The sequence below is a fragment of the Tachyglossus aculeatus genome, chromosome 8, assembly GCF_015852505.1.
Source record: "Tachyglossus aculeatus isolate mTacAcu1 chromosome 8, mTacAcu1.pri, whole genome shotgun sequence".
NCBI lineage: Eukaryota > Metazoa > Chordata > Mammalia > Monotremata > Tachyglossidae > Tachyglossus > Tachyglossus aculeatus.
Genome location: NC_052073.1, coordinates 18,856,119 through 18,877,743, shown reverse-complemented (window position 1 = coordinate 18,877,743; position 21,625 = coordinate 18,856,119). Strand labels below are relative to the sequence as shown.

Here is a 21,625-nt window from a genome sequence, read left to right as displayed (position 1 = left end):
ATAGGCTGGAGAGACTCCCTTATTGTTCCTTTTTGGGACTACACTTAGTTCTCCTGGGCCCCAGAGGTTGAATTATTGAGGAAAGCTGCTCTCTGCAGGGCCTGAGGAGGTTTCAGAGTGGTTCTGAGCAGAGGCTTTTGGGCAGGGCAACCCAAAGCAGCCTAAGGAGGAAGAGAATTTGTCCATTCTCTGATGCAAAGCCTCCTTCTCCCCTATGTTCAACCCCAAGGGAGGGGTTGCCTGGCACAGTTTGGGTTCAGAGACAGGTGACCCACTGTAACTCAGATAAAAAAAAGGGGGGAGAGGGAGAGCAAGACCACAGTAGCTGTTTCGAGCTGAAACACTCCCCAGTCTCACTTCTGCCTTAGAGGAAAGTGGACCCAGTACTTGGCCCTGAAATGTTCTTTCTGTCAACTCATCCCGGGGAGCTGGGGGCACGCCTCAGCTCATTTGGTCTAGCCCCCTGCCTCCAGACAAATGGCACCTAAACCACCTAGGGCAGATGGTTGTCCATTCCTGAGACTGAACCAAGGGTGTGTCACCCTGGCAGTAGTCGGGGAGTTGTTCTTTCTGGACAGCTGAATGCTCTCTGGATGCTAACTCAGCCCAAACTCACTCTCCAGATTGCCTCTGTGGGGCCGGTTCCTGGGAGCCCATGTGGGCTCCCTGCTCTCTCCCTGCCCTCCTGCCCTCTCCAAACTGTTCTGCCCCTGATTGATGCGGTGACCCTGACCTTGCCTGTATCTTCTTTTGCCTTGCAGCTTTTCCACGTAGCGTATGTTCTCATCAAGTTTGCCAATTCACCGCGTCCCGACCTGTGGGTCCTGGAGCACTCCACGGACTTCGGCCTGACCTACCAGCCCTGGCAGTACTTCGCCTGTGAGTCTGAGCGGGCCAGGAGCCGCAGGAAAAACATCTTTTTTGGCCTTACCTTCTCTCCAGGCCTTGTGCTTTCTCTGCCCTTTCTGGTTCTCCCTCCAGCTCGCTTCCCACCTCTTTCCACCCTGAGCTCAGGGCCTGGGGAGGCCCTCGGATGCTCCCCGCATGCTCTCCAGTGCCAGGGTAGAATTGGACGTCTGCTGCCCCTCCCCTCCCCATATTTCAGCCAAACACCGGGCCCCTATTCTGGTCTCTTGCCTTCTAGCAGCCTAGGGAAGGGTCCGGAAGGAGATCTCTGCTGCCTAGGCATTGTTTGAGGAATTGTGAATGTTGTTAAGCTCTTACTAATGTGCTGCTCTCCCAAGCATTTAGTATGGTGCTCCGCACATAGTAAGCATTCAATAAGTGCCATGGATTGATTGATTCACTGGGATAGGGTCCCTGGTCCACCTGGGGCTCACAGTCTAAGGGGGACCTCATCTCCACATAATAGTCCTGGGGACCTCAGGGCCCTCCTCTTTGCCTCACTTGTTTTTAAATTTCCTGAGACTCCTCATTCCTCCTCCCCCCCCCCCCCATTCCTCCTTCATCCTCCTTTTCATTTTGCCACCCTCCTCGCCGTACCTCCAAAGAAAAATGTTCCCTGTGAGGTGGGGAGGGGGACAGCTGTGACTCCCCGCTAGGGTGGGAAGCTGTTAGTGGCGGCTGGAGGGAGGGAGGTCTGGTGTGATAGAGAGCAGTGACTCGTGAAACGTAGCCAACCAGATGCCTTGAGCTGCTGCTGGCTGCCTCTGCCCCGCATCGTCCCACGACGTCCTCCCACGACAGCCGGTATTTAGCTCTGAAGATTTCCAAAGGATTGTTTCTGGCTCGGGGATGTGTGGACTACTACTGCCAGGGGCTGCTGAGGGCTGGGCTTGTGGACAGCCCCTGCACCTATCCTCTGCCTTGTTTGGTCTCTCCTCCCTTCTGGAGAGGGGACTCAGGGTGGGAGGCCGGAGCACATCTCTGCATCAGCTCTGCTCTCGGGCTTAGAGGGTGGAGCAGCTGGGCAGGGGACTGGGGCTGAAGGAAGGGGTTTATAGAGCTGCCTCCGAATCCTTTTGCTGAGCCGGGGCAGGCCCACGACCCAGACCCCTAGCCTTGATGGTGGTTTCAAAAAGGCCTAAGGAAGGGGTGGAATCAGAGGTGTGGGGACCTGTGGGGATGCAGACAAGGCATCTAGTCCCCTCCATGCCATCCCACACCATTCTGCACCGTCCCGGTCCATCCTGTGTCATTCTGCGCCATCCTGTGCCATTCTGCATCATCCCATGCCATCCTGTGCTGTTCTGCACTATTCCATTCCACCACATCCCATATCACTTCATGCTATCCCACATTATTCTGGACCATCCCATACCATCCTGTGTCATCCCATGCCTCTACATTGGGGGTGAAAGGGGAGGAACTAGAGAATGTCAGATGTGGAAAGGATAGAGTTGGTCTCAGAGGGTGGAGGGAAAAGCATTCAGAAAGTGGAGTCAGTCCTCAGAGCACAGAAAAACATCAACTCACCCCAGCCTTTGGAATTTTCTGCTCACATCCTCTTCCCAAAGATTACTGTCACTGTGGACCCCTCAAGTCAGAAAGTCTTGTCAAGGTACACAGTTCACATGGTGCTTGGAGAACCTTGTTAAAGGCTAGAAATGGTCCATGCCTTCAAGGGGCACACAGTCCATTAGGGGAGACTAGACAGACCATCAAAATAAACCTCTTCAGTTGTACATGCTGGAGAAGCAGCATGGCCTAGTGGGTAGAGTACGGGCCTGGGAGTTAAAAGGACCTGGGTTCTAATCCCAGCTCCGCCACTTGTCTGTTGTATGACCTTAGGCAAGTTACTTTACTTCTCTTTGACTCAGTCACCTCATCTGTAAAATGGGGATTGAGACTGAACCCCATGTGGGACAGGGACAGTGTCCAACCCTATTTGTTTTGTATCCACCCCGGCGTTTAGTACAGTGTGCTTAACAAATACCACAATCATTATTATTATTGCAATCAAGCTAAGAATGGGTTGAGCACAGGATAGCAAGTTCATTGTTGGGGTTGGCATTGGGGTTGCAGATGGTGGTTCTTGAGGAAAGCCTCCAGGAGAATGGGACCAAGAGCCATGATTTAAGAGGGAGAAAGTGGTACAGAAGACCAGAGTGGGGAGGGCTGCCCTGTAAAGAAGGGGAAACTGGGGCGATCTACCCTCAGGGAGCCTGTTGGTCTGGGTTCCTCTATTGAAGATTGTAGAAGGGCTTCCAGTGCTGAGCCAGCCAGGGCCCGTGAATCTTTAAGCAGTGGTGGGGACTGCAGAGAGGGAGAGAGCAAACTTAAAGTGATCATATTTCTCAGCAATCCAAGATGAGGGCCTCTGGTGTGTGGAACCATTAGCCCAAGCATTTTGGGGGACTGGGGAGTAGGAAGGAGTGGCAGAGGGAGACAGTGAGAGAAGCAGACATTCAGGGCAAGTTGGCACACCCACGAGCAAATACTATACGCGCGCACACTACAGTCACATGCATGTACTCGCCCAGCAGACGCAAACACACTCATGCACGTACTCACCCAGCAGACATACTTGCTGGAGAGCTGAGCAACAGCAGCTTGGGGACGAGCAGCAACTGTGGTTGCTGTTGCCGAGTTTCTACCGCAGTTGTCCATCCCAGGTCACATAGACACAGCCCTCCACCTGGATGAGTGGCAGGACTGGAGAAGGGGGGAGTTTGTGATTTCCATGCAAGGGTCCAGTGGTTGAATACTGCAGCTAAGCCCCACCTCCCCTTTCAATCAATCAATCAATCGTATTTATTGAGTGCTTACTATGTGCAGAGCACTGTACTAAGCGCTTGGGAAGTACAAATTGGCAACATATAGAGACAGTCCCTACCCAACAGTGGGCTCACAGTCTAAAAGGGGGAGACAGAGAACAAAACCAAACATACTAACAAAGTAAAATAAATAGAATAGATATGCACAAGTAAAATAAATAAATAAATAAGGCAGGGCCCTGGTTGGGGGTTGCTGGGAAGCAGTCGGACCGTTCATCTCCAGGGTCACTCGCTCACACCTTGCCTAGCCTGACTGTGTAGGACTAGCTCAGTGTTTGGAGGAGCTGGCATGGGCTCTGACCTCCTAGAGTAAGACTCAGCTGTGAGGTGGGAGGAGAATGGTGGGAGCAGGCCCAGTGGCTCTGCAGCGAGCCCCACTAGATTGGAAGCCCCTCGAGGGCAGGGATTGTGTCAACCAACTTTTTTTCTTATGGTATTAAGCACTCACTGTGTGTAAAATGCAAAGAATTATAGGCATGATTCCTGGTCCTCTAGGGGATCACAGTCTAAGAATAAGAGTTGAGGGGAAGGGGCTGGCAACAGGCACATAAGGAAATGCAAACAAAACTGTAGAAGACCCAGATGACAATAAATACGGAAGGAGCGGCAGTGCTCGAGGCTCCTCCCAGAAGTCGTGGCAGCAGCCACAACCATGACCGTCTCACCATTGTAAAAATTGTACAGAGAGGCCTCCTGATGCCACTGGTCAAGTCAGGTGGCACATAGTCCCCAGAGTTTTCCAGGCAAATTTTCCAGGGTTTCATGCAGCTGCCTCCCCACCTAAAATCTGTTCCTTCTCAGAATTTCCTCACCACCCTTAAGTTGAGGCTTAGGGTGGGGGTGTTGTTATTAGCTCCACCTACCTGCCTAGTCTGGGCCTCTCACCTCCCCTCTGCGGGGTCCTGCTTTTGCTTCTGTAGCCTCCAAGACGGACTGCATCGAGAAGTTTGGGCTGCATAGCCTGGAGCGCATCACCAAGGATGACGACGCCATCTGTACCACCGAGTACTCTCGGATTGTGCCGCTGGAGAACGGAGAGGTGAGGGTCCGCTCCGAGGGGAGCAGGGGACACTGCACCTGGGAAGACAAAGCCTTGGGATCTTGGGAAAGGTCTGGGTTGTAGGGTTCTCCAAGGGATGTGGGGTACCCAGAGAGGGTGCAAGGGTGAGAGAGAGAGTTAGAGCAGATGGTCACAGGCCCAGTCTGGGCCAGCTGCCCCCATGGGGCTTCCTGCTGCTGCAGCCCTGACCCAACAGCTGGGCATACGCTCAGCACGCTCCCAGCCTGCTAACCCAGAAGGGGGGGGGGGCATTGGGATTAATGAGGGCATAGACGCATGGCTCTAAACCAGGTGGTTGCTTTGGAGCTTCGAAGGGACCGCCAATCCACCCCTTCTACCAATCCCCTCCCCTACTCATTCCATCCTCATTAGTAATCCCGGCAAGGCAGGGAGTTTGTCCTGCTCTTCGCTGCCAGCCCATGCTCACTTACCAAAAGGAGCAAGGAGACCCTCCTGTCAAAAAAAATTGCCCACCTCTGAGTTAGAGGGTGCGTCCCGGAGAGGACCGAGCGAGAGGAAGTGGATGCCAAAAGCGGTAGGAGGGATTTAGATTAGATTTAAGGTGACTTTTCTGCCAGTGAGGACTGTGAAACAGGTGACTGAGGGAGTTCTTGGACCTCATTGTCCCCCAAGAGAACCAAACCTAAGACAAACAGAAAGACAAGGTCCCGACTCAGAGTCAACTCTTGTTAATCTCTGAGTAGTTTATCCATTTTGGGGGGATATTCTCAGTGCATTTCTCTGACACCCATAGCCAGGGACAGTGGCTCTCTGCAGTCGCCATTGCCCAGGGCAGTTTCCACCCTTTAGCCAGACAGGTCAGGGACCCTGCAACCTCTCCCATCCCAAACACACACATACACACTCTAAATCCTCCTTGATGGAACTCAAGCAGCTTTCCCTTTCTTGTCCTAACTGCAGTTTTGTATTTCCACACCTCTGCTGCCCTCACGGGCTGAGTCGATAATTGGAGTTAACCGTTTCTCTCTCTCTCTCCAGCCGTGTTTCCTGACTTCTCTCAGGCCTTTGGGCTGCCACAGACACTTCCTGTTTGACTTTGGCGCTTAGGAGGGTGGGCCGCTGAGGGCCCTATGGAACCAGTTCTCTGTCTGTTGCCCTTGCAGATTGTTGTGTCTCTGGTCAACGGGCGCCCCGGAGCCATGAATTTCTCCTATTCACCCCTCCTGCGGGACTTCACTAAGGCCACCAACATCCGCCTGCGCTTTCTGCGCACCAACACCCTGCTGGGCCATCTCATGGGCAAGGCCTTGCGGGACCCCACGGTCACCCGCCGGGTGAGTCCTGCCGACCCCATCCCCCCCCAGGAGGGTTGTAGCAGGAACTGTGTCTGGCAATTATGCACCGTTGGGGAGATTCCGTTAGGATTCTGGGGATTTCACCAGAAACAGGGAAGGGAGGATGGGAGGGGGTGTAGTCTCTCCTTTGATCTTGGGTTTTGAAGTCCAATAGCCCCTCCATGGGCAGGTTGAGTGGGTGGTGGTGGGGCCCACTCTAATAGCAAGCACCTGTCCTGTTCCAGTACTATTACAGCATCAAGGACATCAGCATTGGGGGCCGCTGTGTCTGCCACGGCCACGCTGACGCCTGTGACGCCAAGGACCCCAACAACCCCTTCAGGTGAGGAACAGCCCTGACTCCCAAGGGGTTCAGACCCAGGGAGCCAGCAAGGAAGGCTTGGCAGAGCTGGGGGGAGGCGGGACTTTGGGATCCAGTAACCAGGCTGCTGTTGCCATGTAGTTCTGCCATGGGCTCGTTTGAGTGGCGTCCTCTCAGCCCTGAGGGAGGCTTCGCAGCCCCAGAGGCAGGCTGCAGAGAGCTACTACAGGCTTCAGTGGGCCTGCACTTCTCCCGTCAGGGCTTCTGGGCAGCCAACTCAGAGCCCCAGCTTTGTGCCTTTGCCTGCCCTTCAGAACCTGCCATCCCACCAGCCTCACCTGCTCATCCCTCTCTCCCTCCTCTCCTCACATCCCCCCACCCCCTCCCCCCCATACACACACACACTCACTCACACGCCCACACCCTCACACTCCTCTCTGGCCCCAAATTATGTAAGAAAGACAGATTGGCTTCCCCTGTGCAGCTAGGAATCCCACAGTGGAGAGATATGAGTGTTATCGTGTCTCCTCCGGGACCAAGGGGGGCCTGGGAAAGGGCATTTCCAAAAGCTTCTTCCAATGCCTTCCTTAGAAACTCTGTCGAAGGCACGAAACCCTGGAGGTGGAAAGTGTGGGCCGATATTCTGAGGCTTGTCCCAACCCCATTTGACCCGGGCCTGGCTCAGCTCAGCCTGGCTTCCTTCAAGTGGGGAAGGGGAGAGGTGAAGAGCCAGTGGGGTCTGCATGTGCCTGTTAGTTGCCGCTGCTGCTGCTGGGATGAGCCCAACCCAGAGAGGGCACAAGGCAAACACTCCAGCCCGTTTTGGAACAGCTCGGTCTGCACCTCAGTGGGGCTCACTGGATAGGGTCTCTAGAGGTAAAAGCCCATCCAGCCCTTTGCCTCCAGGTAGCCCAGTGCTTACTAAATCTAACCGGAACGCGGGTGTTGATCCCAGCTGTAAGTCTCCCCAGGAGTGATGATTCCAAGGTTTGCCTCAGTCCCTTCTTCCAGGGTTGAATTATCCATGACGGTCAAATCCTTCTTGAGAGTGAGTGAATGTGTTGGTGTGTGTGCTTGTGGATGATCACTGTTCCTGACTCTGTGGGCATGGGGAAGTCCCTTCCTTTGTGTATGCAGGAACTGGTGGAGACCTGAGTGCTCTCTCTTTCCCTGATCCTTCCTGGGCTGGGCTGCGGCCTGTTTTTTGTTTGTTTTTCCTGCAGCCCCAATGGGATTGGGCGTGGAAAAACGGACTTCTGTGGATTGGAGTGTGGTGGGGCCGGAGGAGCTTCCTCATTGCTGCCCCCAGAGACCCGGGTTCTCTCCCACTCCCTCTCCCCAGTTCCCATATCCCCTCCAAAATGAGCGGCAGTGGCAGGGAGGGGAGGAGACAAGCCATTCATGCCGTCCAAGCCTCCTTGCTGGTGCGATGAGATTTTCAAAAGACAGTTTCACTCCGCTTTCTTCTCCCTCTAAGGATAGCTGACTGGCTCCCTTTCTGTCTGCATCCCCTCTTGTCTCCCTCCCTGGCCCTCGATGAGCATGGGGGATGAGAAGACTGTATAGCCTTGAAGAGAAGCACCATGGCTTAATGAATAGAGCATGGGCTTGGGAGTCAGAAGGACCTGGGTTCTAATCTCGGCCCGGGTTCTCTCCCACTCCCTCTCCCCAGTTCCCATATCCCCTCCAAAATGAGCGGCAGTGGCAGGGAGGGGAGGAGACAAGCCATTCATGCCGTCCAAGCCTCCTTGCTGGTGCGATGAGATTTTCAAAAGACAGTTTCACTCCGCTTTCTTCTCCCTCTAAGGATAGCTGACTGGCTCCCTTTCTGTCTGCATCCCCTCTTGTCTCCCTCCCTGGCCCTCGATGAGCATGGGGGATGAGAAGACTGTATAGCCTTGAAGAGAAGCACCATGGCTTAATGAATAGAGCATGGGCTTGGGAGTCAGAAGGACCTGGGTTCTAATCTCGGCCCTGCCACTTGTCTAACTGTGTGACCTTGGGGAAGTCACTTCACTTCTCTGGCTCTGTTACCTCATCTGTAAAATGGTGATTAAGACTGTGAGCTACATGTGGGACCGGGACTGTGTCCAACCAGATTCAGAATCAAAGCCCTCCTTTGTCCACGGTATGGAGTTTATTTTTTTTCTGGGAGCCTGTTGGTCAACTATGTTTTTGGATACTTTTTCCTCCTTCAGCCAACTCTCAGGTCATAGGGATTCTGGACAATTGAAGTCCACAGAGGACCCCAAAATCTGTAGGAAAGGTTGTGAAATCCCTTGTGGTTCCTTAGGCCTCCGCCTTCTTCCACCTGGTACTTTCCTGGCTCAGGTTTTGGCCTCCGGGCTTCCCCTTCATTCAGCTGGCCCATCCAACTGCTCTCCCCACTGTGACCTTGTTCCTTGTCTACCCCACCTCTGCCCCCCGAAGTCCATCCTGTCTCATGGGCTCTCACTCCCCTTCCCAGTCCTCCAGGTTCCTGTCTCTCCCATCCTTCTGCCTCCCACCACGGTTTTCCGAAAGCCCTCTGCCCCCAACCCCCACTCTCCTCCTGCTCCAAGCCTACAGGCTGGGTCCCTCCTAACCATAAGCCCCAATCCCGCAGAGATGTTCCAGGCTGTCCCCAGCAACATTCCAACTGGGAATCCTCCGTCCAGTCGGAACCGGGCACCGGTTGGCTCTGCTCCCAGCAGCTGCTGACCTGGAATATTTTCCCATCAGGAATGTAAACAATGGAGCGCGGGCATGGCGATACGCGGCTCGGGAGCGGAAGTGCCCCGACCAGCAGGCTGTGCGGAGCCAGTGGGGAAGGGGCTTTCAGACCACACCTAACCTGTCAGCAGTGGCTCCTGCAGACATCGGCGCCTGGGGCCAGCTCAGCTCTTGATGTGGAGGGATGATTTTAGGAGCCTCCGTGGATCAGAAATTTCTGTCCTGGTGAACCCCACTGAAGCAGCCCCTGGCGTTGTTCTTTCGGTCACTAGTCAGGAAGTTGCCGCACTTTATATAGTGAGATGGGGTGGGGGCAGGTCCCTGAGCTTGGGTATGGTAGATTTGGGTTCTAACTCTGACTAGCCTCTCTGAACCTGAGTTCCTCTATCTGTCCGCTGGGAATACTACCCCTCCCACCCTCACAAGAAAACTGAGATGTTCAACATGGAAGTCTAACTCTGTTACCCAGACATTTCCCACTTAGTTGCTTCTCAGAGCTGTCCAAGCGGAGAGGTAGTTGATCTGGTTGCCCTTTTCACAAGTGAGGAAACTGAGGTACAGGGTCAACTGCTGTCAGTGGCCCGGCCAAGCTGATGAAAAAGATCTTATTCCCATGCTTGGTTCCCAAGCCTCTTGCTTCCAGCTGGACCAGAGATCCTGGGAGTTTGGCCCACGCTCTGTCAGCCTATCTCACTTTGGTCCGAGCACAGATGAGAGATTGCTGAAGTGGAAAAAAAGGGTTCCCAAAGTTCCGGCAAAATTCTGTTTGGGACAGAGTGGGTGGTGTGGCAGGGGCTGGCTCGGGTGGGCACCTTGATCTCTGGTGCCCCTGCTTATGGCGTTTACTTTTGGGCAGCCTGACCCTCTGTCCTCCAGTCTGGGTCCAGGTTGAGGTCCTCATGAACCTGGTATCTATCCTCCCCAGCCAGCCCATCTCCCAACAGTGGGAGTGTGAGCCGCAGTTCTATTTTTACCCAAAAGGAACATTTTTGAATAGAGGTCTGTAGGGTGGGGAGATGGAAGAGGTTCAGGGAGTGTGCCCAAAGGGGAAATGAGTAATTGTCCAGATAAAAGATAGATACAAATGCATACGACATTTTTGCAGGATGAGAATCAGAAGCGGAAATGAGATCAGCTAAGCTGAGGTCTGCTAGCAAGGGTCCTGAAGACGGTGACACCCCCCTCCCCCCCCAAGCCCCGGTCTGAGTCCTGCTTCCTAGACTTCCTTCCTTGGCTCTGGCTTGGGGCTTGATTTGCTCTGGGGAAAGCGCGAAGGTGCTGAAAATGGACATGTCTCCTAATGCTCAGTCATCCTTGGGAACAGAGAGCCAGGAGGCGGTCAGGTAGCAGAAGCTCCTCTTCTCCTGACCTGAGAGGGCTCCCTGTCTCAGCTCTGGGCTGTGTTTTGGAAGGCTGCTGGTGTCTCTGCTTTGGCCAAGCCATGCCCATCTGCCACGGTCGCCAGACCTCTGCCCAAAGAGGTGCTGGGTTGCTTCTCCCACATACCTGGAGGCTGACCCTGGTCAGCCCTGGCACAAGTTAAGATGCAGTCGATAGGGTGCGGGGAATGTTTTTTATGGTATTTGTTATGTACTTACTATGTGTCAAGTACTGTCCTGAGCACTGGGGTAGATACAGATAAATCAGATAGGACAGTCTCTGTCCCCCGTGGATTCACAGGTTACATAGCAGCGAGAACAGATACTGAGTCTCCATTTTACAGTTGAGGAAACTGAGTCGCAGAGAAGTGAAGTGACTCTCCTCGGGCACATAACGGGCAGCTGGCAGATCCAGGATTAGAACCCAGGTCTTCGGACTCCCAGGCCCAAGTTATTTCCACTAGGTCATGCTGCCTTCAATTCCAGTTCCTTGAAATTGAGGTCTAAGACAGAGATTGGATTATGAATATTTGTCCTCTACTCCCAGGCCTGCTTTCCTAATGTGTCTGGTTTCCATTCCCATTCTGTCTGGCAGGGATCACTGCTCATGAAGTGACAGGCTTGCAGAAGGCTGACCCTTTGCTCCCAGACACCCCAGCCCCTAATCCCTTCTTCTCAGAGCCCCCAGCACCCTCCTTCATGAAACCCATTCAAAGCTCCCTGCTCCACCCTCCCCCCCACCCCACACCAGATCGACACATCACTGACACCTGAAACGGGACAGAAAGGAGAGAAGACCGTGACATTTTCTGGAGGCTTCACTGCCTGAGTTCCTATTTGGCGGTCGGCCTGTTTTCTCCCTGGAGCTGGGCTCGCTGCTGATGGCTGCACCTCTTTCCGTCCAGGTTGCAGTGTGCCTGTCAACACAACACGTGTGGGACCTCCTGCGATCGCTGCTGCCCGGGCTTCAACCAGGTCCAGTGGAAGCCAGCCACAACCAACAGCGCCAACGAGTGCGAGTGTATGTGGCGGCTCTTCCCACTTGTCCACCCCAGCTTCCTCTCCCTCCACCGCTTTGATGTGAAATCAAGTATTGCTGACAGAGCCACAGGCAGAGAGGGGAGAGCCGGGGAGGATGAGGGAAGAGGAGGAGGAGGGAGGGGAAATCCAGAAAAGCATTCTGTGCTTTCTTCTGGGTTCACGGGAGTTGGGGTTACCACAGTGGATGGGAGAAGGCTCGGGGGTTCTGGCTCTCACTCCTCTCTGGTAGTCGATCTCTCCCCTGGTCTCTGGTTTTGGAGATTTGACTGTCACAGATTGTCACCCCACGGCAGTCCTGACTCAGCAGAGTCTTTGCACCTCCCGTGGGTTTCTTTCCATGAGTCTCTCCAGCCTATGGGGGAAACTCATGTCAGGAACTTTTTTAAGTACATGGAGGCAGAATGGAGGAGTAGAAGGATCCAGGCACAAGGGAGTTAGGTGATCTGAGTTCCAGCCCCCTCCAGCTGTGTCCTCCTGGGAGTTATCTTTTTGTACCCCAGTTTTCTGTCCACTTCTTTTCACTGTGCAGTCAAAAGGTGGTAATTGATGGGGAAGCTCTCTGAACAATAAGTTGGAGATTTGGTAGTAAACGGCGAAAGATGCAATGTCTTCTACCCTCTAAACTGCACCTGCAGCCGTTCTCGACGGGGCGGCCAGAATATCCAGGAGGACTGGGGCGGCGGTTTGGAGAAAGTGCTGGGGACTAGACATGCAGGGTTTTGAGCAGCTGATGAGTGGTGGCTGACCCCAGCTGTAGGAACAAGAGGGCTGATGTGGGGATGGGGGAGAAGAGATCCAACCTCCTCCATCCCCCAGGCTCCCTCCTGGCCGAGGGGATTTGTTTCTTGGTGGAGGTGTCAGGGGACCCAGGGCCTTAGGCGGTGGCAGCAGGGGAGGCTGACAGTCCTGACTCCTTGCAGCCTGCAACTGTAACGGCCATGCCTATGACTGCTATTACGACCCAGAGGTGGAGCGGATCAAAGCCAGCCAGAACCGGGACAGCCAGTACAGGGGTGGGGGCGTCTGCATCGACTGCCAGGTGAGTGTTGTCGGTTGGGGTCACCTGACACTCTAAGGAGACACTCAGCTCTGCCTTTCCATGGGCCCAGTGGGCAGGGAATGGGCGGGAACACCCAAGGGAGGGATTCATGCCAGGCCTCCCAAAGAAGGGCCATCTGGGTTGTGAGATTGCTATCTGTCTCCAAGAGGGTGGGGTAGCAGCCTTGACCAGAGAACTGTCAGAACTGGGGTTTGTGCTGAATTCGTGTGGGGCTGGAGACGGGGATGGCTAAAATGGCCTGGAGCGCCTTCCCAGTTGAGGGTCTTAAAGGCTCTGGGTCTATTTGCCTGCCTCCAGGACCTGGCTTTGCTTTAGGCTTGTTAATATTGTTTTATTATACTCTCCCAAGCGCTTAATACAGTGCTCTGCATATAGTAAGTGCTCAATAAGTACCATTGATTGATTGGTTGACTACATTCCCATTCTCATTCTGCATTGGCATGGTCTTTCTGTCCTTTTTCTCCTCCCCCAGAAATGACTCCAGGGAGTGGGTTGGGGAGAGCAGGCTAAGGGTGGGGAAATGCAGGCAGACTCTTCCTGAACCCCACATGGGTAGGCATTCAGTCAGGCCTCTCCAAACGTGGGGTTATGTTCTTTACAATTCCTGCAACAAGAAAGACAGGCCCCGTCTAGAACACCAGCCTTCTCACCCTGCAGTCACATTCTCTCTGGACTCTCATTGTCGTTCTCGGAAGAATGTCCCCAGATTCCTGTGATCCAAAATGTGAAGTGAGAACCCACTTTTAGTAAGAACTGAGGGCTGAGTATGTTTTCTCTCTCTGTCTCCCTCCCTCCCTCTCCAGCATCACACAACTGGCATCAACTGCGAGCACTGTATCCCAGGATACTACAGATCCCCCAACCACCCAGTCGACTCCCCCTCGGCCTGCTATCGTGAGTGCACTCCCTGTCTGGCTGGGAAGGGGCGAGACAGGAATCCAGTTTCGTGCTGGGGGAGCCGATCTGGGGGTCCCACTGGGCTGCAGCCCCACTCCCCAGGCTTCCTGGAGTCGAATGCTGAGACCTGTGGATGACCTTATCTGAGGGGCTGGCTAGGCGGGCAGCGGGGCTTGGCAGCTCTAGGCAGGCAGCATCTGTTTAGTTTCAGATGCTGAGGAAGGACCAAATGAGCAGCAGACTGACCTAGTGGAAAGAGTACAGGCCTGGGAGTGTGAGGACCTGGGTGACCTGGGTTCCAGTCCCGGCTCTGCCACTTGTCTTCTGTATGACCTTGGAAAAGTCTCTGTGCCACATCTGTAAAATGGAGCTGGCCATCCCTCTTACTTAGTTTATGAGCCCCATGTGGGACAGGGACTTTGTTCAACCTGCTTAGCTGTTATCTACCCTAATATTTCGAACAGTGCTTGGCACATAGTAAGTGCTTAACAAGTACCATTAAAAAAAAAAGACGACTACTGATATCATGTCTGTCATGCAGAGGAAAATAGGACTCCTTTTCCCAGCCTGCCAAGTCGCCCCCCCCCACCCACCTTATGAGGGAGGGTTGAACGGCTATGATTCAAGGAGAATATATTGCCAGTTTGCAGAGTGGGAGGCAGGTCTGGAGATCTGAAGTGGCTAGGATTTGAACTATGTCATGATAGTTGGTCGAGGGTTCTCTGCAGCAGGCCAGGCCTGGAGGAGAGAGCCAGAGCTAGTCTCCTACCTCTGGGACTGTTGGCCATCACGCTTTTGGAAGAGGATGGACGTGTGACCCAACTCTCCACTCCCTTTCCAGGCTGCAGCTGCGACTCTGAGTTCCAGGACGGGACGTGTGAGGATCTCACTGGCCGCTGCTACTGCAAGCCCAACTATACGGGGGAGCGGTGTGCGGCCTGTGCCGAGGGCTACACCGACTTCCCTCACTGCTACCGTGAGTTGGTCTGGGGGCAGGGGACAGGGCAGCAGTGGGGTCTAACTACAGCCAGGCATTTGTTAGGCCAGCCCAGTCCCCCAGCACAGGCAGTTCCAGGAGCTTGGCTTGATCTGTGTTTCTGAGCTTGGGTCTAAAAGAGGGTGCTGGGGATTGGCTCCGAGTCGGAAGAGCCAGGACCAGGACAGGCTAAGCTGGTTGAGCTCTCTGGGAGAAGCGAGGAGCAGGCTCTCCCTGGGACTCCCAGCTAAGCCAGAGAGCATGGTAGCAGTGGAAAGGGGAATGGATGGAGCTGGGGAAGCCCCAGAGAAGGTGTGGTTGGGAGCTAGTTGCTCTGAGGCTGAAGGGCTGAGTCAGAGCCAATCTTCCCATGCCGGGTGGGCATGGACGAGCCGGGGTGGGGGCTTCCACCCTTCTTGTCAGGTGGTACTGCTGCCCCAGCTGGGCTGGCACTGATTCAAGCTGTCAGTCAAGCAGTGAGAGCGGGTGAGGGCCGCGGGGGCTCTTTGGGAGAGGAGATCTGAGAGATCATCTGAGAGAAGCCGCAGCTGTTGTGTGTATTTGATGCCTACTTTGTGCCGCACTCAAGTCTCTTGGTGACGTAGGGTGTCTCTCTCTCTTAGCCGTCCCCAGTTTCTCCCACAATGATACTGGGGAGCAGGTGCTCCCCGCCGGCCAGATCATCAGTAAGTACTCATGATGGGAGGAGGGACACAGCCCCGTCTGCTCCCTCCACCCACTGCTCAGGTTTCGAGGGATGAGGGAACCTGGAGTGGACCTTGAGCCAGGCAGTCATTCGGTGGAGATAGGGGCGTGATGGGGGTGGTCCCTGGGATCGTGAATGGACTAGAGAAGGTGGAGGAAGTGTTGGAGGTATAGGGAGTACCCTCTCCATCCCTTTTGGAGGAATTGACCAAACTCAAATCAGTCGTATTTATTGAGCCCTTACTGTGTGCTCTTCACTGTACTAAGTGCTTGGGGGACTACAGTATAATGGAGTTCTCTGCCCGCAACAAGCCTACAGTCTAGAGGGTCCGTGTCCAAAGAGAGCCGAACAGACACAGCCCTGCTCAGACGAGCATTTAGCCCAAGGGAGCAGACAGGAGGAGCCAGTAACGGCAGCTTGACCATCTTTGGAGAAGCCAGATACAGTGGTGGTAGTACCCAGGGAAGCAGATTATCTGAACCAGTGCTGCGGCTCATTCAGATAACCAAACAAGTTGGTGTTTGGCTGCCTCGGACAAAAGCCAAGTTTCCTTCGGCTTTTTCGGATTACCTGTGCTCGTCTCAGTTTGGATGTCAGGTAGTCCGGTCTCGGTGTGTGGGTGGGAGGGGGGGAAGGGAAGTCGGGAAAGTTGGCAGGGTTTTGCTCAGGGCCCCTACCCCGCTTCCCCACCCCGATCCGCTCTTCTGTCCAGACTGTGACTGCAGTGCCGCCGGGACCAAGGGGAACGCCTGCCGGAAGGATGCCCAGCTTGGAGTATGTGTGTGCAAACCCAGCTTCCAGGGAGACCACTGTGAACAGTGTGTCCCTGGGCACTATGGACCTGGGTGCCAGGGTGAGTGCCTCTCCATTCCTTCCTACCCCAGCAGTAGGCTCAGGGGACTCAGGATTCTCATTCCTTCATTGTGGGTGTTGGCATTATCTCCTGGAAGCCACAGGTAAGGCTTGTGGGCAGTATCCAAGACCGCCCCCGAAGCCCCTCTGGTTACAGCTGCACTCGGAAGTGCAGGAGAGACCGGGAACGCCAAGGCCCAGATTGACCAGCCATTCTTTCCAGGTTAGACCTCACTTAGAGGGGCCTTGGAACCTGGAGGCAAAGAGCTGGGGGAAACTGGACCTAAATATCAAGTCGAGGTTCGAGTCAGTGGTCTAACCACAGCTCGTGGTCTGGCTCACCCAGCTGACTGGGGCATAGGAAGGTCAGAGGCCAGAAGGAGCATTTCCAAGCAAGTCTCTGGAGTCAGGAGGTCGGTGTCCCCGCCCATGCAGCCTGAGTCTTAGAGAAATGCAGAAGCCAGGCCCTCCCGGCCTTCTCGGTTGGGTGTGAGGACTGTGGGCCAAGGGATTAGTACGAGAGGCCAGGGATGGGGCCGTCCTCTCGGTACCTTCCGGTCCCCGACCTGAGGGTCCTCCGTCCCCTCCACCCCATTGCCTCCTCAGCCTGCCAGTGCAGTGGTCCTGGCCAGTATGACGGCAGCTGTGACAGTGAAACGGGTCAGTGCGTGTGCCGGGCCGGCTTCGAAGGGCCTGCTTGTGACCAGTGTGCTCCTGGCTACTTCAACTACCCGCTCTGCCGGCGTGAGTACCTCCTTCTCCCTTCCTCTCTCCTTTTCTCCCTCGCTCCCACTCCTCCTTCCTGCTCCTGTTTTGGTTGGGCCCTGGGCTCTGCTCCTCTTGCCCTTGGCATTCCCTGTGGGGATGCAGGGCTGGGAGAGGCCTCCATCTCCTCAGCCTTCTCTGCCTCCTCCTGCTCCTCCCGTGCAGCCAAGGCAGCCTGCTTCATGGCCTCTAGTGCCAAGCCTTGAACTGGAAAGACTTGCCCTGAGCTCTCAGCCCCAGACTATCCACCCTGCCCTGCTCTCCAAGAAAGCCACCTCCCAGAGGAAGTCTTTCTGGAATAACTATGCCTGACTTGGATTCAAACGCTTATTATAGTGCTCTGCACACAGTAAGCGCTCAAAAGATGCGATTGAGTGAATGAATACCACCCACCCCCACAGAAACCCCTTAGCATTGATGAGTTGGGGGCTTTTCATTTGTTCCTGTTACTTCAGGGCTGTTTCCTTCCCCTGCCATCCCCACCACACTGGGTTGGGGCTTAGTGCCTGGGGCTTAGCGGCAGGTGGGGTTGGGGTGCAGTGGAGAGTCTGGGCTAACGGATGGGCGGGGGTGGTGTTTGCCTTGCAGTGTGTGGCTGCAGCGTGGTTGGGACAGAGCCGGAAGTCTGCGATGCGGCCGGAACGTGTCTCTGCCAGCCAGAGTTTGCCGGCCCTCACTGTGACCACTGCAGCCCTGGGCATCACTCTTATCCCCACTGCCAAGGTAGCGCCTAGGGCCAGTAGGCTCAGCTGGAGGTGGGCGGAGAGGAAAGGACGGTGGAGGCTGGGCTGGGGGAAGAGCAGAGCTGGAAATGTGTTAGGTGCTGCTGCTCACAAAAGTGACGGTCCCGGGAAATCTCTGCAGACTGTTTGTCCTCCCTGCCCCAGAGTCCAGCACACACTGCCCAGAGCCAAACTGGACAGGAGGGTCCTTTGGCCCGAGGCTTCAGGGCAGATACCGACAAAGTTCCCCGTGTAATGGATGTGCAGTCAGGACCAGCCATCAGAAGTGGTGTGGCCTAGTGGAAGGAGCTTGGGCCTGGGGTTCAGAAGATTTAGTTTTTCATCCCATTTCTCTGCCGTTTGCTATTGTGTAACCTCGAGCAAGTCCCTCAACTATTCTGTTCCTCAGTTTCCTCATCCATAGAATGGGGATAAGGTCACTGGTTTCCCTTCCTCTTGGACTGTGAGCCCCATGTGGGACAGAGACAGGATCTGACTTGTTATCTAGGAGAAGCAGCATAGCATTTTGGATAGAGCATGGGCCTGAGAGTCAGGTGGTCATGGGTTCTAATTCCAGGTCTGCTGTGTGACCTTGGGAAAGTCAGTTCACTTTATCTGGGCCTCAATTACCTCATCTGTATAATAGGGAGTAAGACTGTGTGCCCCATGTGGGACAGGGACTGTCCAACCTGATTTGCGTGTGTCCACCCCAGTGCTTAGTACAATGCTTGGCACATAGTAAGTGCTTAACAAATTATTACTATTATCATTACTGTTGGGTAGGAACTGTCTCTATCTATTGACGATTTGTACTTCCCAAGCGCTTAGTACGGTGCTCTGCACACAGTAAGCGCTCAATAAATACAGTTGAATGAATTAGTTACTGGCCAGATATGACCAATACCCAGTCCCAGCTTTTGAGGCAGGTGGGCTGGAGCCAGATGGCCCAGCCCGACTTGGGATAAAGCAACAAAATGTCCAACATCAGACTAAGGATTTAGCCTAGGCAGTAAGAGAGGCTGATGGGATGATTTTAATGCGGTCAAGTCAGCAGGCGGGAGTGGAATTAGTTGAGCTGTGGAGGTCTGGGATGAGGAGGAGAGAGGGACGGAGGTTGTTCATCCGGAGCTCAACTGCCTTCCACTCCCCAGTCCTCCGCTCCCTCCTGCCACCTCTCTCAGCCCCCTCCCTCCACCCCTCACTCTGCCGTGGTCTCCTCGTCTCTCAGCCTGCGCCTGTGACCCCCGAGGCTCCCTGGAGGAGCCCTGCAGCCCAGCCGGAACCTGCCGCTGCCTGCCCAACTTTTCTGGGCCCTCCTGCCACGAGTGCGCCCCCGGCTTCTATGGCTTTCCCAGTTGTAACCGTAAGTCACATGGCGTGCCGTTCCCTGCCTGCCTGCCTGCCCTGTGAGGGCCCCATAAGGTGCCCGGAGGGGAGTCGGGGGTGGAAGGGGATGGACGGGGGTGGGTGAGACACCCATGGGCCAGTTGGCAGCAATCACTGCTAGCAGCTAAACTTGTCCAACTTCCTAGAAACCCTGGCATGTCCCCCAAATGGCTGTCTAGCCTTTGCTCTAAGGCCTCTGAGAGACCTCCCTCGGCTCCCTCAAATCAACCTGTTGCCTTTGCATTTTAGCAAGGTTCCGGTGCTTCCTGGGGGTCTTCCTGAGACTCCCCCTCCCTGACGAGAGGGCTGGGCAGGGCGGGCTCCAGGGAAACCCCATCTGGAGCCTGGCGGATCCAGCCGGAGCCCTTCCGCCTTTCCTCCCTCCCACCTGAAATCTGAGAACCCAGCCCCACATTCAGAACCCGGCCCCCGGCACTGCTTGGAAGGGCTGGCCTAAGCAGGTGCCCGTTATTGGCCCAAAAGCTCCCTCTTTTTAACACCAAACAGCGAAGCTGTGCTGTGGCATTCTCCTCCTTCTGGCGGACCCTGGATCCGGCCAGTTCCCCAGCTGTGTGTAGCACCCTGCTAAGCTAAGCCGGGTGGTTCTGTGCCCGGAGAGGGTGATGATGCCAACAACCTCTGTCCCTCTGCCTTCAGCCTCCTGCTGGTCCTCGGGGTGGCAGCACACTCAGTGCCCCAAGGAATTGGGGGTTCTGCCGCGGGGTGGTGGGGACCAGTCTCCCCATGTCTGCAAGGGAGTTCTGCTCAAGCATATGTCATCCTTCTCTGCTTCCAGCTGCAGGGAAGCCTGTGGGCCATTGTCCTTTTACCCCAGGGAGGTGCAGGGTCGGGGAAGCCCCTGGGAGGTGATGGGTGGTCCTCAACCCCCCTGCACCTGCCGCCACCGTTGTGGCCAGCCCCCTTTTGGCCTGCAGGACAGGTGACCGCAGCCATCTGACCCAGGCCCATGCAGGGGCTTAGATGAAATCTGCCAACTCCTCCCCCGAGGCAGAGCTGATGGGCGCTGCAATCCCATGTACCTCCCCCCACGCCAGCCTTGGCCTTGACCTTGCCTCCTCGTGTCTGGTTCAGCATGTCACTGTTCCCGAGAGGGCTCCTTCCAGGACACCTGTGACCAAGAGACGGGTCAGTGCGCCTGCCGCTCCCTCGTGACAGGGTTGCGCTGCGACACCTGCGTGCCCGGGGCCTACGGGTTTCCTCGCTGTGAAGGTATAGCGTCTCCACTCTCTCTCCCTTGTCTTCTCTCACTTCTTGTCCATGGGTTGGTTGATTGATCTCAGGAGCTACTTCCTGCCCCAACCTGGGAACTGTGAACACACACGTGTACTTGGGACTTTGCCATTGTAGTCTGAATCCATGTGGGTGTGAGGCACTTTAAACAGAACTAGTCTGGGGTTCATGTGCCTGCCGGCATCCCTCTCACACACTTGTGAATCAAAGCCACAAAAACCCCAAGGAACTCATATTTGGGGTGGGATGTGGGGTAAGGGGGTGATGAGAATCGAAGGATTGAGAGAAGGGCTTCCCCTAGGACCTGTCTCCATCTTGAGGCCTCTGCTTCTCTCTCCCCTCCTAGTGGGTTCCTGCGACCCAGCCGGCCAGGACCCCACAGAGCCCACCTCGTCTGAGGTGAGTAGACTCTTTGTCCTTGTTTAACCTGGGGGACCCCTGCTCCCCACTTTCCCTGCAGCCTTTCCTTCTAGGGGCTGGATCCCTGAGGTCATCTCCAACTCAGTGGGTGACTCTGCGTAAGCAAAATAACTTCTTCTGGTTTTGTTTCCCGTCTGCAAAATGGGAAATCCCAGATACGTGAAGACAAATGGCAGTAGCGGGTGGAGGAAGGGATTGAAGGGACCCACGGAGTTGTCACAATTAGGCCATGAGTAGGCTAGCGTTCCTCCAACTGGAGTGAACGGGGGGAAGGATTCTGGGATCTGGGTGGGTGCCGGAGAGCTGATGCTTAGAGGATGATTGCTCCAACACCCCAGTCCTGCTCTCTCCCCTCTTTCCCGCACACAGGGATCCTGTGAGTGTCGGGCCTTTGTGGAGGGGCCCAGCTGTGAGCGGTGTAAGCCTCTGTACTGGAACCTGATGCCCGACAACCCCTACGGCTGCACGAGTAAAGAGCTGTGTCCCCCGTCCGCTCCTTGGGACTCCCTGGGAAAACTGAGGCTGGGGAGCTGGGGGCAGTTTGGGAGAGTAGCAGAGCTGGAGAAAAGACTTCCCCAGGGTGTGGAGGAGGCTTAGGGGTGGGTGATTGGGTTGACTCCTGCAGGAGAGAGAGCAGGGAACAGAAATGAGGTCCACTGGTGCTAGTGCTGGGTGCTGTCCTCAGGGGGTACTCCCGAAATCCTCGCTGTGGACCGGGATGGACCGAAGGCAGGGAGGTAGAGCCACCCCAGGATTCCTCACGTTCTCTGTCGGGGATTCCCCGGATACCGGTCTTCACAGCCAAAGGAAAGTGGAGAATGGAACAGTTGTCCCGATCCCTTCCAGAAGCTAGGGCTGTTTAATTGAAAGCACTGTAAATTCTCTGGATAATTCAGCAGGTGTTTTTATCTGAATAACGTCCCGGGTTCTCCCCTTCCTTCAGCCCAGGTGGGAGACCTCTCCTTGCAGGTCCCTCATCCCACATCGGGGCCTAGAAGATCTGGGAAGAGTTGGTCTCTGCCCCAGGGACCCCACCCCACTTCC

At 55.2% G+C, this 21,625-nt stretch overlaps 1 protein-coding gene across 1 annotated transcript in view; it reads left to right on the top strand.

The window, feature by feature from the left end:
- The window catches only part of LAMA5 (laminin subunit alpha 5), a 128,497-nt gene that overhangs the window by 61,582 nt on the left and 45,290 nt on the right, over positions 1–21,625 (top strand). Inside the window, exons 3-18 of the mRNA XM_038749884.1 lie at positions 762–879; positions 4,658–4,776; positions 5,922–6,092; positions 6,338–6,435; positions 11,411–11,526; positions 12,467–12,585; positions 13,410–13,500; positions 14,345–14,479; positions 15,103–15,165; positions 15,898–16,038; positions 16,644–16,781; positions 17,391–17,525; positions 18,753–18,887; positions 20,003–20,140; positions 20,508–20,560; positions 20,951–21,050. Of these exons, the coding sequence (XP_038605812.1) occupies positions 762–879; positions 4,658–4,776; positions 5,922–6,092; positions 6,338–6,435; positions 11,411–11,526; positions 12,467–12,585; positions 13,410–13,500; positions 14,345–14,479; positions 15,103–15,165; positions 15,898–16,038; positions 16,644–16,781; positions 17,391–17,525; positions 18,753–18,887; positions 20,003–20,140; positions 20,508–20,560; positions 20,951–21,050 (1,870 nt within the window). The remainder of the gene's footprint in view (positions 1–761; positions 880–4,657; positions 4,777–5,921; positions 6,093–6,337; positions 6,436–11,410; positions 11,527–12,466; positions 12,586–13,409; positions 13,501–14,344; positions 14,480–15,102; positions 15,166–15,897; positions 16,039–16,643; positions 16,782–17,390; positions 17,526–18,752; positions 18,888–20,002; positions 20,141–20,507; positions 20,561–20,950; positions 21,051–21,625) is intronic.